Raw genomic sequence first — 12,784 nt, forward strand, 5'->3', positions numbered from 1 at the left:
CACAGAAGCCAAAGCCAAAACTGGCACCATTACTGCGATCCCGAATAATCCTGCATGTTTTGACTGCACCAACAGATCCAAATAGATTTGCCAGATCATTGTCTGTCAGATGCCTTGGAATATAATTGATGATCAAATTACGGTCGTGATAGACGACCATTATTGACCGAAGACAGATGCTTGTGCGACCAGATTAGTGACATATACCGCTATGTTAGAATAGACGATAGGAGCCCCGTTTCACAAGCACGTCATAAAAATCACAGAGAAGCAGAAACGTGGCCGCAACCGAATTCCCGCGTTTTTAGTTGCAGCGGCGAAAGCCCTTCAGTGAATGATACAAACAATGGATCCAAAATCTAGCTTTAAGAAATGCTTCGGTCATGTTTCCTTAAAATTAGGTTTACAGGTTGTATCCCCTGTATTTTTATGCACAACGCTTGCACCCTGTCCAAATTCCGATCAGCATTCGATTTCTGTAGTAGTTTGCATCTCCCTCTTAAAGTTTTCTGACGCTTGTCCGCAAAAACTACTCCTATTAGTCAATCGTCTCGGGGGGGTTCCTCCCTCGAGTTACCCCAGCGAAGTGAACAGGGTTCCAAGTGTTACTGGTACATGGCTCTCCAGCCAAATAGGAGTTTGGCTGCCAATAATAGGATTTTGATCCGTTTTAAGCAACAGAGCGAGAATGACCCATGTGAAAGTCCCCAAAAACTCAAGACTGAAACTCTGGATTCAGATTTGCACCAACAAAAACGTTCCAAAAATAAGTCACTGCAGGCTTGTTCGTGAAGCACCAGTGTCCTATGCTGAAACCGCGCTGTCCGCGGGGCGGAATATACTGGCTGCCTAACACACGCGAAATCGATCGCTTGTATTCACCGCTAGCCTGGGGTCGACTAGTGTCGACACTGTGGTGTATAAGGTGCCTGAACACACCCTGCGGCCACTGAAAATGATACCTTCCAGCCTCAGGGCTTTAAGGTGTTCCGCGCTTGGATGTGAACAACCCAAATTCACCGTCACAGCCCACACAAGTATGGGTTGTCATTCAGAACACTAGGTAGTTAGGGGGACTTTTTTATTTTTCCGTCCTGGTGAGCACGCGTTTGATCGCATCGAGCCCCAGGCAACTTAGTTGCAACCAGTGAAGTTTGACACCGAGTTCTGGTTAAGACATCAGCAGCCGCCGGCAATTTATCGGGTCAGGTCAATAACATAAAAAATTAATGACGACTGCCGATGCACCCTTGGCGAGCTCAAGACGACGTAGTCTTTCATTCTGTGGTATAAAAGCTGCATTTTATTGGGTGGTCCCAAGGGAGTTGGACACCTCCATTAGAAGAAACCAGTGTAAGAAATCCCTTCCCATTAGCACCAGCCTTAATTCTGCGTACACCATCATCATTCGTGCAAATCTTACTTCCAACTCAGTCATGCATATCTGGATGAAGACGAGAAACCGCCGAGCTTCTTTCTACGGTAATCTCCCACACAGAATGTAACAAACATTTTTGTAGGGTCCTGGAGACGTTGGGTGTGTGGGCTTCGAGTCTGCTATGGCAAGATGGTAATAGCCATTTCATAGTCAAAAACATCATCATCGCTGGCATTCTTAGTTGCGTACAACCCCGGTGTGGTGAGCAGTGTTCACATACCTGAAAGCATTATGTCAAGTTTTGATGAAACTTTGCAGTCCTTCCCTCACTCAGCTCTCTTCCTGCTCCGCTGTCCCACTTTCCCTAGTTCTGATCAAAGAAAAGGAAATGTGAACTTCCACTGAGCACTCCGAAATGCCTAGGTTACATTACCGGTAAACATTGCCGTCAACCCAACACCTCGAATAGTGACGCAGATTTCAGAAGGCTCGCGCCGCTGAGTGAAATAGAATTTAAGCCGTTTCCGAATTGATGATTAGCTACCACAGCGTCTTCAAACCAATTGTACATTAATTGCGCAAACCCTGCAGCCAGCTGGTGACCAAGGGATGTCGACTGGACCGCATTCAAAGAACTGAGGAGTGTGTTGCAATGTGGACGTCTAATCATTCACTTCAACCCCAGCCCATTGTTCTGACAACTAGCTCACCAAACCTTGGAGATTTGCGGTTAAATCTTACTCGTTTTCTGATGGTACGCAAAAGACGATTACTCACACCACAAGGTTGCTATCTTCACAATAAGGGCATCATGGTGTTGAAGAAAATGCACAGGGAATTTTCATGGATGAGCCTTCGCTCACGACCATGTTTGTCGGCCTGATATGGATGAGTAAATCGGGGCTCTTTCTGACGCGCAGCAGTCTGGAGGTTACCCAAAGGCAGCTGCCGCATACCTGGCCACTGGCTGAGAAAACATGGTCATGCGTCCACGCCGATTTTGCCATATCAAGTGACGCATCATGCTTCCCCATCGTTCTTAACGCGTTCAGTAAATGTCCTGCGGTTTGGTGACTTTTCAAACAACGTCGACGTCAACTAATACCAAACTGCAGCGTTTCCTTTCCACATTTGTTGCCTTGGAAAACATTGTATTCGACAATTTTGTTAATTTTGTATCCAATCAGTATGGTGAGTCCGTCTGTAGACCCGACATCACACGTGTTACTTACCCATGATCACAGCCTCAACCAAACCAAACGGTTCATATACGCGGGTTAACAAAGGCGAAAGTCAGAAGTGTTTCATACATTCATACCGAATTAGAGAGCAACTCTCAATCAAGAATCTCCCAGTGAACGCTATCCAGCGTAAGTTATTGTCGAGACGGTTAAGGCTTACCCATGACACTGCCTGCCAACAGGTACGAGTTTTCAATCACCGCCTGGAAGAAAATCAACGTCTGGCAACGGTGCGCTCACAATATGTTATCACCCTAGGCACCGAAACTGTACTGTTAGAGTCCTCCTGAAAGGAATCGGTGGGGTTGTTGATAGCGTGTAGGTGGGATCTATGATGTAGAAATGACATGTCAGAGAGCTACAGCCCACTGGGTGCCCGATCCCAAATGCCGGAGAAGAGTCATCAGAAATTGGCCTGGTGCACGCATGACTAACGCGAATAGCCAGTCCTTCACCTGAACTGCCCAAGATGGACCCAGTGCTGCAACAAAGACCCCGTATCGGTTATACAAGAAAACGGATAGAGACGTCACAAGCTGACCTGCTGAAGATTTCAATTTGAACAGCCAAGACAGGCAGGTATAAAGAAGATCAGATTCCCGAAAATTGCCCCAATATGCCCAGAACTTGGAGAGATCCTCAAACTCCACAGAAACGTCAACAAGGAAGCGGACCAGCATTCGGGCCGGCCAATCAATCAATCAATTCAACAACGGCCAAGGTCACTGAAAAGTACTATTTCAGCCGCGCGATTCTCCTTATAACTTTTGAGGTCTCGCCTTACAGTAGGGCTGTTGATGATGTGTTGGCGAGGCTTTTTCTGGCACCAAGGGTTTGCAGTGGGAGACAACAGTTAGGTAAATGGCCGAATGAGTCAACGTGGCTAAGGACAGGCAGTGGCTGACAAGATCAAAACAACCAATGTGAGGAAGTGTAACGTGGGTCTTGGTGTGTTGAAAGCGGAACGTAACCATTTGAAATCAGATGTGTAATGTTGCACCCCGGACGACGTATAACAAGCAGAAGCAACCCGACTGATTTGAGCGCATCGGGTAGGCATTGCCATAGTGGGGGAAGATGATCTGTCGCCTGAAGTCGGCAGGTCGGGTGGGGCGAGACTGATTTGCATGGACGTTACGTCTGCGGAGACAGTTCACCAGTTGGGGCTATATATTTCATAAATCAGTAAGAGCTTTGTGCCCCAGCTTGCCAGCCCCTAAAAAGCGGTGCGTGATTGCGAACAACCATATTGTAGCATCCCTTATAATGCTTCCGCCAGTTTGGTGCAGCCAACGTAAGCGTTTCAAACCTAATTCAAAAAACTTACCGCGGCACTTTCCGGAAAAGCAGCTTCAGGCAGATTTGAAACTCTAAAACTGGAAACATTAATTAACGTGGCTCAGAAATGGCGACTCCGAATAACACACATGAAACAAGATGGAGAATTCACTTGCAGAATTTCATGACGTCAGTGCTGGGGCACGTTCTAATCGTACATCATGTCCCATTGTTTTTGTGGCGTTTCTCGTAACAGGCCTGTCTCGTTGTTTGCACATTCCTCCCTATTGTGTTGCGCGCCGCGTGTTCCTTAGACAGTGGGAAAAATTACTATTATTATTATTTCACTCGATCCATATGACCCGAAGCGGAATGTGGGGAAAACCATTTAGACCATAATGGAGCGACTCTCTCGGAAGAAGAACTCCTCGACTGTTGGGCCGAATACTTCAAACAATAATCATCGCGGCCACCAGCTTCACCTATTCGGAAACAACAGCTGAGTTAGAACTCTGAACAGTGAACGTGAAACCCTCTTCTGCATCGGGGGCATATGATAGCACACCTTCTCTCGAGCGCAACCGAGCTTCACGAACACATTAGCAAAAGACGGGAGCGATATATGCAATCAGCTCTGTCTGATCCGCTCTCTCACCTTTCGTAAATAGAGACCATCCCACACAACAAGGGGCAGCAGTGATTGAGCTCATTTCCAAAAACGGGGCTCGGGTTGGGAGTGGTACCAATAAGGGGATCAGCTTACCCCGCGGTTTTAACGATACTATTGGTGTTGTACGTCAACATTCGCTTTATGATAGTTCACTCACTCAAGAGCAGCTGGCGGGATTAGGACCTGGTTGGGTTCCTGGATTTCAGGATTACTTTGTTTTCGGTTGAACGGTCTGCCGCGGGTGTTGTACGTCAACATTCGCTTTATGATGGTTCACGAAACACTCACTCAAGAGCAGCTGGCAGGATTAGGACCAGGTTGGGTTATTGGAGCAGGATTACGTTGTTTTCGGTTGAACGGTCTGCTGCCCCAAAAACGGGGCTCGGGTTGGGAGTGGTACCAATAAGGGGATCAGCTTACCCCGCGGTTTTAACGATACTATTGGTGTTGTACGTCAACATTCGCTTTATGATAGTTCACTCACTCAAGAGCAGCTGGCGGGATTAGGACCTGGTTGGGTTCCTGGATTTCAGGATTACTTTGTTTTCGGTTGAACGGTCTGCCGCGGGACACATCTGTCAAGCCAAGAACGTCCCGGAAGTCTCTCAAAGCTTCCGTGATGTCCGTCAGAAGCCTCCACTTTCTTCCTTCCTATCAGCCTCATGATACATGCGATGATGAGAAGAACTCTGGAACGCCTCCAAAACACCGGTATACACTTGGACTCTGACGAAAACATTGTTGATGTGGAATGTGCAGTCCATATCGTTCCCGTATTCGAAGAGGGGAAGATGCGTGTGTTTTGGGATGAACTGATCAAAGCTCTTTGAAATGCAGTGTGCACGCATCGTGGTTGTAGACATGCGATCAGTGAACACGCCGCCTAAAATCCAGGGGGAGAGACTCACAGATATGGAGATTTTACCTATTCTTGACCTAGTGTTAGCCCCGACTGTGTTATGGCAGACTAGGTTGCTGCGCAAATCTGCAAGGTTCGAGGCACGTTTTCTAAATTGGAACACCAAAGCATTCTACCACTGAATCTTAAGGGACAGTTGAATAAGAATTTATTACGGACGGCTTGGTTGTGTAGATAGGAAACTTTTCCATTCGCTCGGCAGGACTGAGACGCCTCAAGGTGTTCCAAAACCGTTACCTTGCAACCATTTTTGGTGTCAGTTAATGCCAAGGAGGCAAATAGGCGCCGAGTTTTCGGTTGTGCAATCTAAGAATGTGTCAGGCGCCAGAATATGTCTTGGTTGGGTAATGTGGTGCGCGTGCCAAACCCTCGTTTCCAGAAAAAATTGCTGTTTTCTATGTTCAATTCAGGGAGATGGAATATGGCGGGAGACTGTCTCTGACTTGACAGAGGTTTATGAGAGAAGTTGCGAAAATTCTGGGTGCTGTCGGTGCTATTCACCTTCGAGGATATGGACCGCACGATCTTTATATCGCTTTTTCACAGACGCTCTAATTCATGGCTGGTGATCTACTGCAACAGCGTTCGTGTTGTCAGTTTCTATTCAAATTGTCTGACTGAGTGCCGAGAGGTGTAGTTGTAAATAAGCTTGCTCCACGCTCACTTTCTGTCTACTCTCATTCTCTTCTCTACATCTAGTCTCCCAAATAAATCACGGTTTCACGGCAGCGAATTATCGGCGTGCAACACTGATGTCACGGTATCGAGGACCGTCATGGTGATCTTCATGGCGATTGGTGAGATAACCCAAATCGTAAAAGTGATTTTTCAAATATGCATCAACCCGAAGTACCCACCGATTACACAATTGAGCACCACTGCCCCGGAAAGGGTGCGTCTGAACTGATGGTGGAATGCGAAATCTCTGTAAGTCTGGAGGACCACTACCTAGGTTGCATGTTTTAGCAATTTAAATACCGCCCCGTGTGCCATGACGGTCGGGTAAATGAAAAAGGAGTCAAATGTACTGTCCTTCTGAGGTGTTTTACATCAGAGTACCGTGCCTGAGTGTGCGAAATTTATTCACCGAGTTTTCCTGCATGTTCCGGATTGGGTTGGACGGAAATTATATTCCTCCACCGAACTCGAAACCCTTAGATTTTGTGTGCCATTCTAGAATGGATGAGAGAAGGTCACTCAGAAGCACACACTAGTGCTTGCTTCTTGAAACGGTCGCCAAATATTTAAATAACATGCCACATGCCGTAGCTGTGGCCACAAGCTTGAAAACGTGAAAGTGAAGCTAGAAATCTGCTGAAATGAACTATTTTTGCAACGCACCTAGGCAATGCAAATTGGCGGCCAAATTTTTCGAAGCGTAGTCCGCTTACACGTACTCACTTAGAAGTTCTCCTTCCCACCATTTGAGTTTCTAAGTTCACCCTATTCACAGCCCAACGCTGTGAATAGCCTGTATAAAACTCCGCCACCGTTAAAAAAGAATTCCAACTGAAGTGAGTATTTACTCAAATTCCGGGGGCACGTGTGTATCCTCGGCTGCAACGGCTTTGTCGAATGTTAGCATTAAAAATCAAATCATGATTTTTCTCCCTACGTGAACTGTTCGTGTTGAAACGTATCACAAAGAATACGTTAACTGTTTAGGCGCTATTTTAGTTCGGTAAACAGTGGGCAGCCTTCAAAGGGCGTGGACAGATAACTCGTCCATTTATGTGATTGGATAGTGGCTTAACCCAGCCATTGTGGCGGGCGTTCAAACATGAAAATTGAACTGATTAATCCGAAGTATATCCCTCATTTTCAGTTTCCAGGGTGCTTGACTGTCAAATCTTACCGGATGCGAAACTTCGTCTTAGGAATACTGAACACATGTAACATAACTTAAGCGATAGGACATCTTAATTTCGAAGATAACCATGAGATCTATTAACTCGCTGATACAATGGGTACGTCGAGTTGGTCATACGATTAGCGGCTGTCCAATCGGCGGTGGAAATTCTGCTGGGTCTACCGCTAATAGGGTGCTTGTGCATCTGCTCTACGAATGTAGCTGTGTGGTGCGGCCTTGGCAATATTCTGTTTCCTACGACCATATATGTCCATCAAACCTTTTTTCAGAAAGTGCATGGACTCTTTCCATGTGGACAATTTCGATCCCCTTTATTTGCAAAATAGTGGGACGTCGGCTCGGGATGCTGTGGAGCTCATTGAAGACAAACTTGCAACTGAACGTATGCTTCGTAGGACGTAAGTTTACCTTGTGTTATCCAAAAGAAACTGCGTTCTCCACTGCAAAATAGGCTAAGACGTCGCACCTGGCAACGATCTTGATATCAGTGCTGTGATCTTTGGCCTTCTGGGATATAATCCCAGAGGTGGCCACCTGTCTTGGTAGGCGTTACGTACCTTTGAAAGTACTACACAGTCTTGCAGCATTTTGGACCCTTTATGTTCTTCAGGAGGAGCAACTTGAGCCTACTACTTCGATCTGCCTATCTAGTCAGCTGCATAAAACGGTACACTACCGTGAGCGAAGACGATGCATGCATTATCAAGGCTTCCGAGACGTTTGCAGACTTGTAGAATATACCTGCTTGAGCAGTCCTACTAAATGGCTGCTAAAATATGTCCCTTCAAACTGAGAATACCTTTAAACGGTTAAACATCCCAGTGAACACGTCACCGCCGCACCACCGGTGGCAACAGGTGGCAAATAGGGGTGGTAGGTTACGCTTGCCACCGATGGCGTCACCGATGTCTAAAGCGGCCAAAGGTGGCAACCCAAAAATTTCATGATATATTTAATCGGTGGTGCATTCAAACAAATCGGTTTCAAAAATTACTTCGTAAGTAGAGCTCCAGTATCCAGAGTATCGTGTTACATTTGTTTTCAGAAGGCTTTTTATGCAACAAATTCTATGTTTGGCTTGTATTCACAAACAAAATCAGTGGCAAAGCTAGCCACCTTTGGCCACCGTTAGCCACCGGTGGCACTGTGTTTACTGGGATGGATGATTTCGCAGCATGTCATGCGCCAGCTGATTGCAACATACTCCTAACATATTTTATCATGAGCGAACACTTGATATTGAGTCAACCTCCACAGCAGTTACTAAAAATTACCATGTTAAATTACTTGGAACATGTACTAATCATGCTGAACTGCTGTACTGGCTTATACTTTTTTGGTGAAAGATCCGCTCATGCTAGAGCATGAAAGGGCAACGTAAAGTGAATATGTCCACTACCAAACCTGTTACTGTGGGATCTTTATGCCTTTATGGGTGGCGTCCATTTGATGCCTGTGTTTAGAAACCCCACGGGGCATGGCATGCGGTGCCCGTAGTGATTGTACTATCATTTTTTAACCTTTATTGCTCCAAATAAACTTTGTCTGGCGTTTTATGCTGGACTCATGTTACGTGAGATTCACAATGAGCATTGGGTCATCTCACTGGTGGCTTCCTTTTTTGATATGAAGCTCAGGTGCTGTTGGTGTTCCGTTGGTGTTGGTTTTCTTCATAGCTTCACATATGGAGGCTTTTGTACTGGGTCGCTATTCCTCCTTTCTGCATTTCACTAGAACATTCCTCACAGAGTGCCTGGCTTTAAGCTCTAGATAGCTCAAGGGCTTAATCTGCCAACTTATTGACTGGAAGGCCCGTAGTTCGCAGCCAGTCTCCGCGTCTCGACTGCTTTCTAAGCTTGGGTAGTCTGGCACTAATTAGCCGTCTGACTTCGTTCGGACTGCATTGCAGCTTTGTATCGGAGGGATGTTACAGCTGAATGGTAATACTTTCTTATCATATGACGTTTAAACACCAGTACATACTATTTCTGTGTTGATCTCGCTGGTGGTCAACCCAAGAAGACTGCAGCATGACTTGTTGCACTTAAGCAATACACATGACACTTATAGTTTGGAGACCATAGGAAATGCAGTGCGGTATTTTAACCCACTTGATTGTTCCTTGATTCAGTTATCAAATAAGTCGCAGCTTATATACGATCAGTGTTCAAGGAAGGCCATGAGATGTGGCTATAATGATGGCATACATTTAAATGACAGTCACAAGGAGAAAGGAGCTTTTGGAATGTGGTGCAAGTAAGAGGCGGGTTTTGTCACGGATTAAAGGTTAGTTTTCGCGCCTAGAATGTTTGTTCAAATGCAAAGAGGTTTATACAATTATGTCACCTGGCGTGTTCTGGCTGTCAGGAGACTAGAGGAGGGTTTTAGCGGCAACATGGAGCAAACTGTCCTGCGTCACCTCTATAGATCCATAAAGATTTATGCATGGGACCCATTTGCCATTTTCTGTAATCTTTTTCGCCCGTCCTAATCTAATAAAACAACGTCAACTACCTTTCTCAGCTCAGCACGATACCTGAGCATCGGTAGTTCATCGTCGCCAGCAGCAGCTGTTAGAAACGCATAATTGCCGTACAGTGGTTCTATCTGCCACAATTTCTTTCACCGGTGGTTTGGGGAGATTTAATGGTCATCAGACTGTTCACCAAGACCTCACTACCTTTGAAAAGTGCCCGTTGTCTTGTTGCGTTGAAGGAGTGCTATCTTACACTAGATCTCTGTTGCTGACGGCGGGTTTATTTCTATGTTCCATTTAGATCGTCTGCGTTCTTTCAGAGTTTTTGTTGAGGGAGTGAATCGCCGTCCCTTCTTTTTCGCATATCGCTCCACTGATACTTGTCCTCTTTGACCTATTGCTTGAATCAGCAGGCTCGGATGTTGCCCACAGCGAAATCCTTCTCCATCTCCTAGGCCTTCGTTGTCCATAAGCGTTCTCTGGCATTTTTTAAGCTCTTGGTTATCCGGCATTTGAGGGATCTGCGTCATCATTATCGCCCACAGCGAAATCCTTCTCCATCTCCTAGGCCTTCGTTGTCCATAAGCGTTCTCTGGCATTTTTTAAGCTCTTGGTTATCCGGCATTTGAGGGATCTGCGTGCGCCATCATTATCGATTGATGGCATGGCTATTCCGCCAGCATTAAGATATGCTGAATTCGTTGATATCTAGTGTTCATTTGGTTGAGTCGGATAGCCACGACAAACAATTTTGAAAGCTGATCGAATAGCCCCTTTAACTCGCTTCTTTTCGAACTCCAGGCAGTTTTCTTTACCCCCATGGTCGCTTTTTCAGTAGCTTCCTAGCCAGATAATCTTGAGCTACTGAAACTTGTCGAAGGTGATGAGTGGAGTTGCTCTGCTTTTGCACACGTAATGCTGACAGAAACCGAAGTGATAACCCGCCCGGCACAATGTTATGATCAGAATCAAGTTGCGTACTCCAGAATGGTCAATGATATTTAATTGGGGCTCTCCATCTGGAATGGGTCCAATTGAATCCATGACTGTCTAGCGGTCGATCTCTTTCCGGTAACTCGAGGTGAGCGTTCATGCTGAGAGTTCGTACTGGCCAGGAACAGACGATGATCAGCATACAACTGATGCAGTCGCGCTCCATTATCGCTCAACAATGAAACGATTGGTTTTGTGTGCTTTGTGGAATGAATTGAATGAGTCACTACGTATGCGCCATGCGCAAAATTCTTTTGGTATCTTAGTTCAACTTTTCCAACTGCGTGAATCGCACTCTGTGAAGTCTTTACCCACCACGAAGCGGACAATAGTATTCCCGTTTTGGGTACCTTACTTATAGGACCACTGACTGCAGGTCATTGTGAACGGCATATTGAACCATCTCCAATGCTCCTTATGGAAACAAAGGGTGGTTAAGATTTAGGTTGATTTATTGAAATTTCCAGGCACCAGTTGTGTCATATGCGCTGCTAACTCAAAGTGGTCGTTTTTGCTACTTCGGGTGACTGAATAATATGTACTTGTTATCCCGTCAGTAATGTTGGAGCTACCTTCATGCTTCTAGGCGCTTTCATCATTGCCAATAAGCTCGATGTCCCCCGCCAACCGACTTTACATTGGTGACGGTTGTTATGTCCTCTTTGATGGATCAGTCAGATACGTTAGATCACCGAAATGGAGAAGACGAACAACTTCAAGGAAGTTATACTGCAAACAAGTGGATCGTTCCGTGGTATGAATTCTACTGAATATAAAAAGAGCTAACAGTCCAATAGGATGTCAGTGAGAGGCTGAAATGTAGAAACAAGGTTTTAGTATACAAGACAAATCGTTAGTTAAATGGATTTGTTCGTTTGAAGGTAGTCCTTCTAACAACGGTTCTCCTAGCGACGTCAGTGAAGAGTTTCGGATTATAATGTTTCCGAGTTCAACATCGTTGAAGGAAACCTTTAGAAAGGTTGCGATTCAAGAGCACCTTCCTTGAACTTACCCGGACGTCTTGCGCTGAAGTTCAATGTCCGAAAATCATCAGTTCGCTTCCTTCCTTCAACCTATGAGAGCTTGGTTCTCTGAAATTGGTTCAGCGCTGTAGGACTTAGGTGACTTTTGGGTCCTGATCCGTCACATATGATAGGCATTTACTGAGGTAAATATTTGTACACTATAGATGACATGGCAATGCTCTCGCCGGCATGCAGTTATTTTAAAAATCCACCTCCCTGAAAAGCCGCTTGAGCATCAACTATGAATCTGTCCTCTCACAAAAACGTCCACCAGCAGTTGAATCGAGGTCACATCAGTAGTAAATCAATGTTACTCATTTTACTCGCACTAGTAAGCACTGATGTGGACCGCCTTCAAATTCTGAGACTGAATCGAATGTATTTTTAAAACAGGTAGGTATCAACATGTACAATACGAGCATGTTGGTGTTCCGGTCGCCATCAAGATGGACCGTCTCTTGAATAGGCTTGCGAAATGGCCCTCACTCGCTTTCGTTCATTGAGTTGTGTTCACTTCCGACACCACAACTAGTGTCCCTCCAAAACAGCGGCTACAAGCGGTCAAACGGAAATACCTAGTATTCATGGGAAGTAGCAACTAGGATGCCATCACCGCAACACTAGTCTCAATGTCGGTGTGCGAATTGTGTAAAGTAGTCATTGTCAGGCCTTACGCAGTTACGTCATGGCATTCGGAGATTCTATCATTTCGGGTTGGTCATCGGTTGTAGATTTACCGAATTCGGATCGGCTGGAGAGCACGCGCTCGTTAACCTATCTTATCGTTTTTATAAAAAAAACAGTGTCATTCTGGAGGGACATCTCTTCATCGTTATCATTATTAACATAATCGAGAGCATAACGTCAGCGTTCACCAATGATACTTCACTGGCATACAAGAGCAATTTATTTGAAACTTATTTGAAAATTGTAT

At 45.5% G+C, this 12,784-nt stretch overlaps 2 protein-coding genes across 2 annotated transcripts in view; one reads left to right on the top strand and one right to left on the bottom strand.

Annotated features, from left to right (window-relative positions):
* T265_00384 (hypothetical protein) overlaps positions 1-160 on the bottom strand; it is a gene marked incomplete at both ends in the record, with an annotated part of 1,609 nt that extends 1,449 nt beyond the window's left edge. Inside the window, one exon of the mRNA XM_009164129.1 lies at positions 74-160. Coding sequence (XP_009162393.1) covers positions 74-160 — 87 coding nt within the window. The remainder of the gene's footprint in view (positions 1-73) is intronic.
* A 7,189-nt stretch (positions 161-7,349) lies between these two features.
* The window catches only part of T265_00385 (hypothetical protein), a gene marked incomplete at both ends in the record, with an annotated part of 32,154 nt that continues 26,719 nt past the window's right edge, over positions 7,350-12,784 (top strand). Inside the window, one exon of the mRNA XM_009164130.1 lies at positions 7,350-7,754. Coding sequence (XP_009162394.1) covers positions 7,603-7,754 — 152 coding nt within the window. The remainder of the gene's footprint in view (positions 7,755-12,784) is intronic.

This window comes from Opisthorchis viverrini (assembly GCF_000715545.1).
Source record: "Opisthorchis viverrini unplaced genomic scaffold opera_v5_3, whole genome shotgun sequence".
NCBI lineage: Eukaryota > Metazoa > Platyhelminthes > Trematoda > Opisthorchiida > Opisthorchiidae > Opisthorchis > Opisthorchis viverrini.